General features: G+C 57.0%; 1 protein-coding gene across 1 annotated transcript in view; it reads left to right on the top strand.

Annotated features, from left to right (window-relative positions):
* The first annotated feature begins 864 nt into the window (after positions 1–864).
* LOC132813405 (sarcoplasmic/endoplasmic reticulum calcium ATPase 1-like) overlaps positions 865–14,364 on the top strand; it is a 35,711-nt gene continuing 22,211 nt past the window's right edge. Inside the window, exons 1-4 of the mRNA XM_060823145.1 lie at positions 865–1,446; positions 2,918–2,935; positions 3,625–3,707; positions 10,118–10,222. Of these exons, the coding sequence (XP_060679128.1) occupies positions 1,329–1,446; positions 2,918–2,935; positions 3,625–3,707; positions 10,118–10,222 (324 nt within the window). The 5' untranslated portion in view covers positions 865–1,328. The remainder of the gene's footprint in view (positions 1,447–2,917; positions 2,936–3,624; positions 3,708–10,117; positions 10,223–14,364) is intronic.

The raw sequence follows: 14,364 nt of genomic DNA, 5'->3' as shown, positions 1-14,364 counted from the left end.
GACCCTCTCTGTCTCCATCTCCCTCTCTCTATGTCTTTATCTCTCCCTCTCTCTGTGTCTCTGTCCCTGCCTCTGACCCTCTCTCCTCCATCTCTCCCTCTCTCTGTCTCTATCTCTCCCTCTCTCTGTGTCTCTGTCCCTGCCTCTGACCCTCTCTTTCTCCATCTCTCCCTCTCTCTGTGTCTCTCTGTCTCTCTCTCTCTCTCTCCCCCCATCTCTCCACCTCACTCTCCTTTCTCTGTCTTCTATATATCTCTCTATCTCTGTTTCTTACCCGGTCTCTCTTTCTCTGTCTCTCTCTGTCTCTCTCTCTCTCTGTACCTCCCTCTGTCCCCCTCTCTCTCTCTCCATGTCCGTTTCTTTCAGACTTTGTCAGTCTGTCTCTATGCCTCCTGCGCGCGCTCTCTCTGTCTCTCCCTCTTGCTCTTTCTCTGTCAGTTGATCTAGCTCTCTGTCCTTCATTTTCTCTCTGTCTCTTTCTTTCTCTCCCTCCCTCTCCCTCCGTTTCCTCTCTCTCTCTCTCTCTCTCTCTCCTCGTTGCAATGTCAGAGAGAGAGGTACCATAGCTGTTATACCACGCCACCGTTCCCGGGACGTCCAGCCTGTCAGCACATATCTCCATCCCTGGCAATGAAAGGCAGCTTCTATGACGTCTGTTTCTCTCTCTCTCTCTCTCTCTCTATCCCTCCATCTCTCTCTCTGTCTGTTTTTCCTCCCCACTCCCGGGCTATTTCCATCCGAGCAGCTGGGGAGGGTGGTGGAGGGGGTGGCTTTGGAGATTGCAGGACGGGATGGGACTGGTCCGGTCCAGGAGAGGGGAGGAGGTGGTGGGTGATTCGGGGAGGGGTGGGGGGGTGGGGGGGAAGGAGAGGCGGGACAAGGGGAGGTCCCGGGCGACACCCCCACAGCTATAAGCTGCCCTCCAGCAGACGCCGGGGGCTGGTCTGTCGAGTGCGAGGGATTGAGAAAGGGCTTCGGTCCCGTGCCGTTTCCCCTCCCCCCCGCCCCCCCCTGCCCCCCCTCCTCCTACAGGCGCCACCCACCCACCCACCCCAACCGACCCACCCACCCGCCTCCCGGGAGCCGGAGGAGACCAGAGCGGATCGTTCGGGAATACCGGGCAGCTGAGAGATCACCCACCAGCGACCGCTGGGCGAAGACCCAGTCCCCAACCCCATTCTCACCCGCTCCCCCCCCCCCCACCCACCCCTCACAGCGGGATCTCGCTCCAATCTACCCCCGCCCCCCCCCCCACCCCTACCCGCCCGGGCGGGTTCCCGTCCTCCCCATCGTCGTGTCGTGTCGCCTGGAGCGATTAGCCTGAGAGCATGGAGAACGGTCACACCAAGACCACTGAGGAGTGCTTGGCCTACTTTGGTGTCAGCGAGCTGACCGGACTGTCGCCGGAGCAGGTCAAGAAGAACTTCGACAAGTATGGACCCAATGGTGAGCCCCCCGGGCTGTGGGGCAGGCGAGGGGTGGGAGGGGTGTGCAGGGCACAGCGCGGGCTGAGAGCAAAGCCAGCGTTGGATGGGAGCGGATTGTTGACACAGGGCTCCTGATGCTGGGGTGGGCGTGATTGTAGTCCTTCTGAGTGGCTGTGTGTGTGTGAGAGAGAGAGGGAGTGTGCCCATGAGAGAGAGGGAGCGTGTACGTGAGAGAGAGAGGGAGTGTGCCCGTGAGAGAGAGAGGGAGTGTGCGTGTGAGAGAGAGAGGGAGTGTGCCCGTGAGAGAGAGAGGGAGTGTGCCCGTGAGAGAGAGGGAGTGTGCCCGTGAGAGAGAGAGGGAATCTGCACGTGAGAGAGAGAGGGAGTCTGCGTGTGAGAGAGAGAGGGAGTGTGTGTGTGAGAGAGAGAGGGAGTGTGTGTGCGTGAGAGAGAGGGAGAGTGTGTGAGAGAGAGAGGGAGTGTGCCCGTGAGAGAGAGGGAGAGTGTGTGTGAGAGAGAGAGGGAGTGTGTGCGTGAGAGAGAGGGAGTGTGTGTGCGTGAGAGAGAGGGAGTGTGTGTGTGTGTGTGAGAGAGAGAGAGAGAGGGAGTGTGCCCGTGAGAGAGAGGGAGAGTGTGTGTGTGAGAGTGTGTATGAGAGTGTGCGCGTGAGAGAGAGGGAGTGTGCGCGTGACAGAGAGGGAGTGTGTGCATGAGAGAGAGGAAGTATGTGTGTGAGAGAGAGTGTCTGTGTGTGTGAGTGTTGTGTCTGAGAGTGTGCGCATGAGAGAGAGAGTGTGTGTGTGTGTCTGAGAGTGTGTGCGTGAGAGAGACTGTGTGAGAGTGTTTGAGTGAGAGACTGTGTGTGATTGCTGTGGGGCTGAGCGTCTGTGTATGTGTGTAAGTAAATGAGAGTATGTGTTTGTGTGAGAGAGTGAATGCAAGAGAGCGATTGTGTTTGAGAGAGAACATGTGAGAGTGTGTGAGTGAGTGCCTGTGAGTGTATGAGTGAGTTTGAGAGCGTGTGTGAGTGTATGAGAGTGTATGCATGATGGTGAGAGTGTGAGAGAGTGCCTTTGAGAGTGTTTATGTATGAGAGAGTGTGTGTGTGTGTGTGTGTGTCTGAGTGTGTGTTTGTGAGTTCATGTGTTAGAGAGAGTGAATGTGTGACAGTGTATGTGTGTGAGGGAGAGTGTGTGTAAGTGATTACATATCAGAGAGTGAGTGTTTGTATGTGAGTGTGTGTGAATGTATGTGGGATGATGTGTGTAGTTTGTGTGTGTGGGTGTGCACAGATGTGTGTGAGAGTACGTGTGTGTCTAAGAGAGGCTGGGAAAGTGTGAGCATGTGTAATTAACTGTTTCCCTGCTGTAAAATTAACAATCTCTCTCTCTCTCTCTCTCTCCCTCTCTCTCCCCCTCTCTACCTGACCACCACCTTGCCCCTCCCTCCCTCCCTGGGGCTCCTGTGAACAATGGCGGTATCAATGACAGAGCTACCAGCTGAAGAAGGTACCGGTCTTGGAGTCACTCGTGGTGTTGGAACAGTATTGGCGGGGGGGTATCCAAGACACTCGAGGGAGAGTGATGGGAGGGAGGGAGGGGAATGACTCGGAGGGAAGTGTCCAACATATCCCAGGCCTTCTCGCCTTACCAGCCTGATCCCAAACACCCCTGATCCCACTTGAGAGAGGATTCCCACAGCTGGAAAAGGCCATTCAGCCCATCACTGCCGTTGTCCTGGTTGCCAAATCCCCCCCGGTGCTATGGCTTTCTGCAGTCATTCTCCATTTAAATAATAGTCAGCCCCTCTATTCCTCCTGCCCAAATGCAGGAGCTGGCCTGTTATGTTCCACCTGCTGGGTTTTTATTTCTCACCCCAACTCACTGCATGGGCAACGATTGCCCCGGTCTCCCCCCTTCCCCACCCCGCTCGGCCCCATTCCAGGCCCCCCTTCTCTGCTTCCCCATCCTCCTGCCCCGGGGGAATCACTCACCATTCAGTCGAAACCCCTGTGTGCCTCGAGATTCAATCTCCCCACCGACCCACCTCGCTCTGAGCATTCTCCCCTCCGAGGGGAGCGATCCCAGACGGTCACGGCAAACCGAAGCACTCCGCCCCCTCCCGCATCACCGGACTTTCATTGTCAGGTTTGTTTGCGTCGGAGCTAACAATGCTTCCTGCATCTTCTGACCCCCAGGGAAAACACTTTGGCAACTGGTAGTCGAGCAGTTTGAAGACTTGTTGGTACGAATTCTGTTGCTGGCAGCATGCATCTCCTTCGTAAGTAATGCTTCGTACCTTGGTCAGACCGCACTCGGAACCCCGTGTACGCTCCTGGTCCGGGTCAGAGTGCACTCGGAGCCCCGCGTACGCTCCCAGTCTGGGTCAGACTGCACTCGGAGCCCCGTGTACGCTCCCAGTCTGGGTCAGACCGCACTCGGAGCCCCGCGTACGCTCCCAGTCTGGGTCAGACCGCACTCGGAGCTCCGCGTACGCTCCCGGTCTGGGTCAGACCGCACTCGGAGCCCCGCGTACGCTCCCGGTCTGGGTCAGACCGCACTCGGAGCCCCGCGTACGCTCCCGGTCTGGGTCAGACCGCACTCGGAGCCCCGCGTACGCTCCCGGTCTGGGTCAGACCGCACTCGGAGCCCCGTGTACGCTCCGGTCTGGGTCAGACCGCACTCGGAGCCCCGCGTACGCTCCCGGTCTGGGTCAGACCGCACTCGGAGCTCCGCGTACGCTCCTGGTCCGGGTCAGAGTGCACTCGGAGCCCCGCGTACGCTCCCGGTCTGGGTCAGACCGCACTCGGAGCCCCGCGTACGCTCCCGGTCTGGGTCAGACCGCACTCGGAGCCCCGTGTACACCTCCCGGTCTGGGTCAGACCGCACTCGGAGCCCCGCGTACACCTCCCGGTCTGGGTCAGACCCGCACTCGGAGCCCCGTGTACGCTCCCGGTCTGGGTCAGACCGCACTCGGAGCCCCACGTACGCTCCCGGTCTGGGTCAGACCGCACTCGGAGCCCCGCGTACGCTCCCGGTCTGGGTCAGACCGCACTCGGAGCCCCGCGTACGCTCCCGGTCTGGGTCAGACCGCACTCGGAGCCCCGCGTACGCTCCCGGTCTGGGTCAGACCGCACTCGGAGCCCCGCGTACGCTCCCGGTCTGGGTCAGACCGCACTCGGAGCCCCGCGTACGCTCCCGGTCTGGGTCAGACCGCACTCGGAGCCCCGCGTACGCTCCCGGTCTGGGTCAGACCGCACTCGGAGCCACGCGTACGCTCCTGGTCTGGGTCAGACCGCACTCGGAGCCCCGCGTACGCTCCCGGTCTGTGTCAGACCGCACTCGGAGCCCCGTGTACACCTCCCGGTCTGGGTCAGACCGCACTCGGAGCCCCGTGTACGCTCCCGGTCTGGGTCAGACCGCACTCGGAGCCCCGTGTACGCTCCCGGTCTGGGTCAGACCGCACTCGGAGCCCCGTGTACGCTCCCGGTCTGGGTCAGACCGCACTCGGAGCCCCGTGTACGCTCCCGGTCTGGGTCAGACCGCACTCGGACTCGTGTGTTTGAGAGGGGAAAGTGGGCAGACAGACGAGGGAGTGAGGGATCGATGAGGCAGGACACCTGCTTCCTGTCATTCAGTGGTGCGCTGGAATTAAACACCCAGCTCCCGAAAGTTATTCAAATCAGCGAAATAGAAAGGGTTATAGTTACATCTTAAACATCTCATCTAAATCAGGAGCTGGCATCTTCAGCTGGAGCGGCTGAGAGAGAGAGAGAGAGAGATATGAGGATCCAGAAAAGGATATGGCAACACAGTTATAGAGTCATTCAGCACGGTAACAGAGAGAGAGGGAGAGACAGAGCGAGAGAGAGAGAGAGAGAAAGGGAGAGATTGAAAGAGTTATGGAGATAGAGAGAAAGACAGAGAGAGGGAGAGAGTGAAAGAGAGATATGGAGATATGGAAAAAGATATGACAATACTGGGAGAGAGAGAGAGAGAGACAGACAGAGTCATAGAGTCGTACAACATGGAGAGAGAGGGGGAGACAGAAGGGATGAGAGAGAGAGAGAGACACTGAAAGAAAGCTATGGAGATATAGAGAAAGACAGAGAGACTGAGAGAGGGAAAGACTGAAAGAGAGATATGGAGATACAGCAAGAGAGAGAGAGAGATGGAGATAAAGAAAAAGAGAGATATATTGTAGAATAGAGAGAGACAGAGAGAGAGGGAGAGAGTAAACGAGATATTTGGACATACAGAGAGAGATGGAGAGAGACACATGGAGAGAGAGAGAGAGATGGGGAGATATGAGATACAGAAAGAGAGCGAGAGAGAGGGATAGATGGCATGACGGGGAGAGAGAGTGTGAGAGATAGAGAGACAGAGGGGAGAGAGTGAAAGAGAGAGTGCTGGATAGAAAGACAGACAGAGAGAAAGGGAGATGTGGAGTTGTGGAGATACAAAGAGATATAGAGACAGAGAGAGAGAGAGAGAGAGAGAGAGACAGAGATGGAAGCAGGGAGAAGTGCTGAGAGAAATTCACCAGAAGTTTGACACACCATCTGAAGGACCCCCGTGGGTTTCTGGGCTGCCACATCCCACTGCAGACTGGGCCGGGCCGTCTATCCGCCCCCCCCCCCCATCCCATTGACAGTTCTGATGTCACGGCAAGTGCGGCAGGCCTATGTAAACATGTCACACTGTCATTACAACTCCCCTCCAGAGTAGCGCGCTGCACGCCAGGGATCACCTTTAGCCGTTGCGGGGGGCAGGTGCCGCCCTCCGGCAGAGCAGCAAAGCCGGCCAAGGCGCAGACAGGCTGTTTCACTCTGATGCCACTACACCTGAAGCCGATGGCAATAATCGGCATTTACGCGGCACCTTTCACATGGTATCAGTGCTGAAGCTATCCCCCAGGGCTGGCAGTGAGATGATCAGTTGGGCCCGAACCAAGTAAAGGGATATTAGCGACCAGAGACCCAGCCCAGTGAGGTTACACTGAAACAGGGGTTCCAACAGACAGCGAGGGGACGGAGGGAGAGACTCAGGGAGAGGTTTCCAGATGTCAGGAGCCACTGGCCTAACCTGACAGCTGGAGATGGTCCAGCAATGGGAATCAGGGAGATGCTGGAGAGACGCTGGAATCACATGAGTGTACTCAGGCTGGAGAGATCGAGAGGGGTGTGGGAGGTGGACCATATTACAGAGATGGTGGGGAGGAGGAGGTAGGGACTGGAGGAGGTGACAGAGATAGGGAGGGGGTGTAGGGGGTACAGAGGTAAGGAGGGGGTGTAGGGGGTTACAGAGATAGGGAGGGGGTGTAGGAGGTTACAGAGATAGGGAGGGGGTGTAGGGGGTTACAGAGATAGGGAGGGGGTGTAGGGGGTTACAACGATAGGGAGGGGCTGGAGGGGGGTTACAGAGATAGGGAGGGGTGTAGGGGGTTACAGAGATGGGGGGGCTGGAGGGGGGTTACAGAGATAGGGAGGGGGTGTAGGGGGTACAGAGATAGGGAGGGGGTGTAGGGGGTACAGAGATAGGGAGGGGGTGTAGGGGGTTACAGAGATAGGGAGGGGGTGTAGGGGGTTACAACGATAGGGGGTGGCTGGAGGGGGGTTACAGAGATAGGGAGGGGGTGTCAGGGGAGTTATAGGGATAGGGAGGGGGTGTAGGGGGTACAGAGATAGGGAGGGGGTGTAGGGGGTTAGAGAGATAGGGAGGGGGTGTAGGGGGTTAGAGAGATAGGGAGGGGGTGTAGGGGGTTACAGAGACAGGGAGGGGGTGTAGGGGAAGAAGGGGGTTGCAGAGATAGGGAGGGGGATAGTAGGGGGTCGGAGGGGGTTACAGGGGTAGGAAGGGGGGTAGAAGGGGGTTGGAGGAGGCTGCAGAGATAGGCACTCCCTCAGCTGACCGTCCGACCGTGTAATGCTCCCTCAGCACTGATTTTTTAACTTTGCCAGTGTTTAATGGGGATTGTGTAGAGGAAGCTTTCCTCTGTATCTAACCCCGTGCTGTCCCTGTCTCTGGGATGGGGGGACAGTGTAGAGGGAGCTTTACTCTGTACCTAACCCCGTGCTGTCCCTGTCCCTGGGATGGGGGTGGACAGTGTAGAGGGAGCTTTCCTCTGTATCTGACCCGGTGCTGTCCCAGACCCACTCAGTCTGTCTTGAGGTTGTTATCAGGATTGCTGGACTGCCCCTCCACCAGCTCTGGTAGAGTTCAACTGCTTGATATGTGAGAGAAGAGGATTAAGTAATCAAATATCGGTGTGGGTAATGTTACCTGTTAACGTAGAGGAACACATACCACATCTGAAAGGTCACTTTGAAGGAAGCTTTAACCTTTTCCACGCCAGTGTGTCAAATCAGGGCTCATGTCTGTACTGAGGGAGCGCCGCACTGTCAGAGGGTCAGCACTGAGGGAGTGCCGCACTGTCGGAGGGTCAGCGCTGAGGGAGTGCCGCACTGTCAGAGGGTCAGTGCTGAGGGAGTGGGCACTGTCGGAGGGTCAGCGCTGACGGAGTGGGCACTGTTGGAGGGTCGGCACTGAGGGAGTGGGCACTGTTGGAGGGTCGGCACTGAGGGAGTGGGCATTGTCGGAGGGTCAGCACTGAGGGAGTGGGCACTGTTGGAGGGTCGGCACTGAGGGAGTGGGCAACGTTGGAGGGTCAGCGCTGAGGGAGTGGGCACTGTTATAGGGTCAGCGCTGAGGGAGCCCCGCACTGTGGGAGGGTCAATGCTGAGGGAGTCCCGCACTGAGGGGGGGTCTGTGCTGAGGGAGCCCCGCACTGTGGGAGGGTCAGCGCTGAGGGAGCCCCGCACTGTGGGAGGGTCAATGCTGAGGGAGCCCCGCACTGAGGGAGGGTCTGTGCTGAGGGAGCTCCGCACTGAGGGAGGGTCTGTGCTGAGGGAGCTCCGCACTGTGGGAGGGTCAGTGCTGAGGGTGCCCCACACTGTGGGAGGGTCAGCGCTGAGGGAGCCCCGCACTGTGGGAGGGTCAGTGCCGAGGGAGCCCCGCACTGTGGGAGGGTCAATGCTGAGGGAGCCCCACACTGTGGGAGGGTCAGTGCCGAGGGAGCCCCGCACTGTGGGAGGGTCAGTGCCGAGGGAGCCCCGCACTGTGGGAGGGTCAGCGCCGAGGGAGCCCCGCACTGTGGGAGGGTCAATGCTGAGGGAGCCCCGCACTGTGGGAGGGTCAGTGCTGAGGGAGCCCCGCACTGTGGGAGGGTCAGTGCTGAGGGAGCCCCGTACTGTGGGAGGGTGAGGACCGAGGGTACTCTGCACTGTCGAAGGGTCAGTGTAGAGAGAGCTTTCCCCTGCATCTGACCCTATGCTGTCCCTGTCCCTGGGATTGGGGAGGGGGGGGGGGGGGTTGGGGTTGGAGACAGTGTATTTGGAGCTTGACTCTGTATCTAACCCCGTGCTGTCCCTGTCCCTGGGATGGGGGGGGGACAGTGTAGAGGGAGCTTTACTCTGTATCTAACCCCGTGCTGTCCCTGTCCCTGGGATGGGGGGGACAGTGTATTTGGAGCTTGACTCTGTATCTAACCCCGTGCTGTCCCTGTCCCTGGGATGGGGGGGACAGTGTATTTGGAGCTTGACTCTGTATCTAACCCCGTGCTGTCCCTGTCCCTGGGATGGGGGGGACAGTGTATTTGGAGCTTGACTCTGTATCTAACCCCGTGCTGTCCCTGTCCTGTGGAGTGCTTGATTGTAAAACGGATTTCTAACTGCGATTAAATCCCTCAGAATGAACGTCTGAATTTTCCCAGTAACTGACATGAAGCTAACCTGACTATAGTTGCCTGATGTTTGTTTTCCCCTCTCTCCCCTTCCTTTCTGTTTAAAGAAAGGTGTTGCATTGGCAGTTTCTTTTTGAGTTCCGGGACCTCAGGAATTCTGAAAAGATTCCTGCCAGAACATCTACCATCTCCAACCTGGAGATGTGCCAGGCCATTGATCGATCTCCAAGCCCATCAGTGTCCCTGTTTGTGTCCTCTCCCCACGTCTTTTCTGATTGTGAAGTTTTTGGGGATGCTGTCTGCAGCTCCTTCATTATTATTCCCCTGGCCTCGTCCTCTCAGGGGCTGATGCCCACTTTAGCTTCTCTCCTCCTTTTCTCCTGCTCAACAAAGCTCTTACAGTCCATTTTCATGTTACCCCCAGGGTTTATTCTCTCCCTCGTTTTCGTTTCCTGGTCTCTTCTGTTTTAAATTACTTGCACGTTTACCCTCAAAGATGATTTCCTCGCTCTGCTACCAAGGAACAGCTTGTGATTTTAAGTGAACCCTGGTGTCCTCTCATTGTCCGCCCCCGTCCAACTCTGGCACCTCCCCGTCATTCGTTTTACCGGTCGGCTCTGGTGGGTTTTTAAAGCTTTCCCAACCCTCTGGCGGCCTCCTCTGGTGGACGATCCTCTCCCCCCGTCCCTGGTTAACCGGGGTGGAGTTAACGCTCAGTCAGTCCCCGACGCTCTGTGAGAGCGGTGCTGCTGCAGTAGTAGCCGTCTGACTCAGAGGCGAGGCGACGGGCGATGCAGGGAGGGAGAGAGGGCGGACAGAGCCAGAGAAACACAGGACGCCTCTCTCGCAAGGAGCTGGAACCGTTCCCTGTGCGCGAGATTTTTTTGTCGGCGGGTCGATCTGTCGGCACCCGGTGCGTGCTGACTCTCCGTTTCTCTGTTCCATCGCAGGTCCTGGCCTGGTTTGAGGAGGGAGAGGAGACAGTCACCGCCTTCGTGGAGCCCTTTGTCATCCTGCTGATCCTCATCGCAAACGCAGTGGTCGGCGTGTGGCAGGTAAGGTGGGGGCTCCGACTGCTCCTCCCGCTCCCCTCATCGGTCTCCTCAGAAACCACCCTCTCCAAGCCAGACCCTCCGACGCCCTGCTCCCACTCGCCCCCAGTCCTCAGAGAGAAGAGATGCCGTCTCGTCTCCCGTCTGAAGCAGGACAATCCCACCCCTGGCACACACTTTCCCCAGCTCCCAACCCCTCTGACTCGGCCATCTGAAATTCTCTGAGCCTCCAGTCTGCTCCTGCCTGGTTCACTGAGGAAGGAAATCTGCCATCCTCCCCTGGTCTGACCAACATGTGACTCCAGACCCACAGCAATATGACTCACTCCAAACAGCCCTGTGGGCAATTGGCGCTAAATGGCCATCTGGAAGGCAACACCCACATCCTAAAACTGGAATTTTAACAAATACTCTCTCTCTCTCTCTCTCTCTCTCTCTCTCTCGCTCTCTCAGGGAGATATCTGTACACTGACTGGTGTCTCTCAGTCCCCTCTCTCTCTCTCAGGGAGATATCTGTACACTGACTGGTGTCTCTCAGTCCCCCTCTTTCTCTCAGGGAGATATCTGTACACTGACTGGTGTCTCTCAGTCCCCCTCTCTCTCTCTCTCTCTCTCTCTCAGTCCAATCCGTCCATGCCGACCAGATATCCCAACCCAATCTAGTCCCACCTGCCAGCACCCGGCCCATATCCCCCCAAACCCTTCCTATTCATATCCCCATCCAGATGCCTCTTAAATGTTGCAGTTGTACCAGCCTCCACCACATCCTCTGGCAGCTCATTCCACACACGTACCACCCTCTGGGTAAAAACGTTGCCCCTTAGGTCTCTTTTATATCTTTCCCCTCTCACCCCAAACCTATGCCCTCTTGTTCTGCACTCCCCCCACCCCAGGGAAAAGAATTTGCCTATTTACCCTATCCATGCCCCTCATGATTTTATAAACCTCTATAAGGTCACCCCTCAGCCTCCGACGCTCCAGGGAAAACAGCCCCAGCCTGTTCAGCCTCTCCCTGTAGCTCAGACCCTCCAACATCCTTGTCAATCTTCTCTGAACCCTTTCACGTTCCACAACATCTTTCCGATAGGAAGGAGACCAGAATTGCACGCAATATTCCAACAGTGGCCCCTAACCGATGTCCTGTCCAGCCACAACATGACCCTCCCAACTCCTGTACTCAATACTCTGACCAATAAAGGAAAGCATACCAAACGCTGCCTTCACTATCCTATCTACCTGCGACTCCACTTTCAAGGAGCTAGGAACCTGCGCTCCAAGGTCTCCAGCTGTCGGTAGACCCTTAGGGAGGGAATCCCAGGATTCTGTTCTGAAGGAACGGCCGATATATTTCCAAGTCAGGACGATGGGGAGCCTTCAGGGGGCTGGTGTTCCCGTGTATCTGCTCCCCCCATGTCCTTCTGGATGGAAGTCTCCGTGGGTCTGGATGGTGGTATTTGAGGATCGTTGGTAAATGCCCGCACTGCACCTTGTAGAGGGTACACACTGCTGCTGCTGAGCGTCGGTGGGGGAGGGAAGGGCAGGGTGTTTGTGGATGTGGGGCCAATCAGGTGGGGGGGAGCTGCTCTCTCCCAGACGGTGTCAAACTTCTCAAGCATTGTCGGAGCTGCCCCCTTCGTCTGGGCCGAGTGGGGAGTATTCCCTCACCCTCCCAACTTATGCCTTCTTCAAGGTGGGACAGACTTTAGGGGGTTTGGGGGGCGGTGGAGGTTTGGGGGGTGGTGGTGAGCAGTCAGGAGGGGAGCTACCCGCTGCAGGATTCCCAGCCTCTGACCTGCTCCTGGAGCCCCAGGATTGAGATGGGGCTGGGGTCCGGGTCAGTTTCTGCTCAATGGGAACCCCCAGGATGTTGATGGTGGGTGAGGGAGGGGGGATTCAGTGACGGTAACACCATTGAACGTCAATGGGGCGATGGTTAGATTCTCTCTCAATGGGAACCCCCAGGATGTTGATAGTGGGGGGAGGGGGGATTCAGTGACGGTAACACCATTGAACGTCAAGGGGGCGATGGTTAGATTCTCTCTCAATGGGAACCCCAGGATGTTGATAGTGGGTGGGGGAGGGGGGATTCAGTGACGGTAACACCATTGAACGTCAAGGGGGCGATGGTTAGATTCTCTCTCAATGGGAACCCCCAGGATGTTGATAGTGGGGGGAGGGGGGATTCAGTGACGGTAACACCATTGAACGTCAAGGGGGCGATGGTTAGATTTGCTGTTGTTGAAGATGGTCATTGTCTAGCATTTACGTAGCCCCTGGTTAGCCCAAGCCTGGACCTTGCTGCGTTTGGGACCCAGACTGCTTCAGTACCTGGGGGGGGGGGGGGGGGGGGGGGGGGGGGGGGGGGGGGGGGGGGAATGGAGCTGAACACGGTGTAACCATCGGGGAACGTCCCCCACTTCAGACCTGAGGGCGGAGGGAAGATCAGTTTGGCGTGCCTGGCTTGGAGGCCACAGCACATGACAGCAGGCCACTCGGCCCCTCGATTCCCATTGTGGCTGACGGCCACTCTCTTGCTTGTCCCTCCATTCCCTCGTTGATCTCTCGGGAACCTCTCCAGCGTCTTCAGGACCCCAGACCCTGAGGTAGGGAGCGGGGTGGGGGGGGAGGGTACAGGGAGCTTTCAGCTGCCCTCCAAGGAGGGGAAACATCCTCTCCACAATCACCTTGTCTGGCACCCCCCTCAGGATCATCTCTGTTTCAGGATCACCTTCCGATCCTCAGCGCAACCATCTCCAGCTGCTCCACCAATGACCTTCCCTCCATTGGAAGTGGGGAGGTTCGCCAGCGATGCCACCGCTCACCATCCTGACTCGGAAATCAGTCGGCCGGCCCTTCTAAGTCCCAGGTCACAATCCGGGAAATCCCTCCCTCACGGCGCTGTGTGTGTGGAGCGGGGTTGTCCCTGCACCACTCGGAGTGGGGCTGGATCGCAGCAGTTCAAGATGGAGCATCGCACCCACCTTCTCCACATTGGGGGGTACAATTAGGGGACAGGGCCCCTCATGTGCTGTGAGGAAGGCATATGGTGTACTGGGCTTTATTGGCAGAGGAATTGAGTTCCGGAGTCCTGAGGTCATGTTGCAGTTGTATAAGACTCTGGTGCGGCCTCATCTGGAGTATTGTGTGCAGTTTTGGTCGCCATACTATAGGAAGGATGTGGAAGCTTTAGAACGAGTGCAGAGGAGGTTTACCAGGATGTTGCCTGGAATGGTAGGAAAATCTTATGAGGAAAGGCTGAGGCACTTGGGGCTGTTCTCATTGGAGAAGAGAAGGTTTAGGGGAGATCTGATAGAAGTGTATAAGATGATTAGGGGTTTAGATAGGGTAGATACTAAGAACCTTTTACCGCTAATGGAGTCAGGTGTTACTAGGGGACATAGCTTTAAATTAAGGGGTGGTAGGTATAGGACAGATGTTAGGGGTAGATTCTTCACACAGCGGGTTGTGAATTCATGGAATGCCCTGCCCGTATCAGTGGTGAACTCTCCTTCTTTATGGTCATTTAAGCGGGCATTGGATAGGCATTTGGAAGTTATTGGGCTAGTATAGGTTAGGTAGGATTCGGTCGGCGCAACATCGAGGGCCGAAGGGCCTGTACTGCGCTGTATCCTTCTATGTTCTATGTTCTATGTTCTATGTCCAGTGACGCCCTTGTCCCGTGAGTTCGGTAAAGAAAAAAAAAAATCACCTCCCGTTCTCACAAACTGCAACCTTTCCTGATAATACAAGCCCCTTCTTCCCAGGAATCATCCAAGTGGACCTCCTCCGACGCAAAAGGACGTTGCTTCATGATGGTATTGCAATGAGAATCAGAGGATCCCGACAGTGTGGGAACAGGCCCAGCATGTCCACACTGACCCGCTGAAGAGTATCCCACCCAAACCTATTCCCCTCCCCTGACTAATGCACCTAACCTACACTGTGGGTAATTTAGCATGGCCAATTTACCCAAGCTGCACATCTTGGGATTGTTGGAGGAAACCACACGCGCGAGAAGGTGCAAACTCCACACAGACAGGCGGCCGAGGCTGGAGTCAAACCCAGGTTCTGGCGCTGTGAGGCAGCACCGTGTGAGCCACCATGTGCTGGTGCTGAAGGGGCACTGTCCCACAAGTGATCCAGCT

Source organism: Hemiscyllium ocellatum, unplaced genomic scaffold (genome assembly GCF_020745735.1).
Source record: "Hemiscyllium ocellatum isolate sHemOce1 unplaced genomic scaffold, sHemOce1.pat.X.cur. scaffold_3674_pat_ctg1, whole genome shotgun sequence".
Taxonomy (NCBI): domain Eukaryota; kingdom Metazoa; phylum Chordata; class Chondrichthyes; order Orectolobiformes; family Hemiscylliidae; genus Hemiscyllium; species Hemiscyllium ocellatum.
Note: the sequence above shows the minus strand (reverse complement) of the source record. Positions and strands in the feature narration are given on the sequence as shown.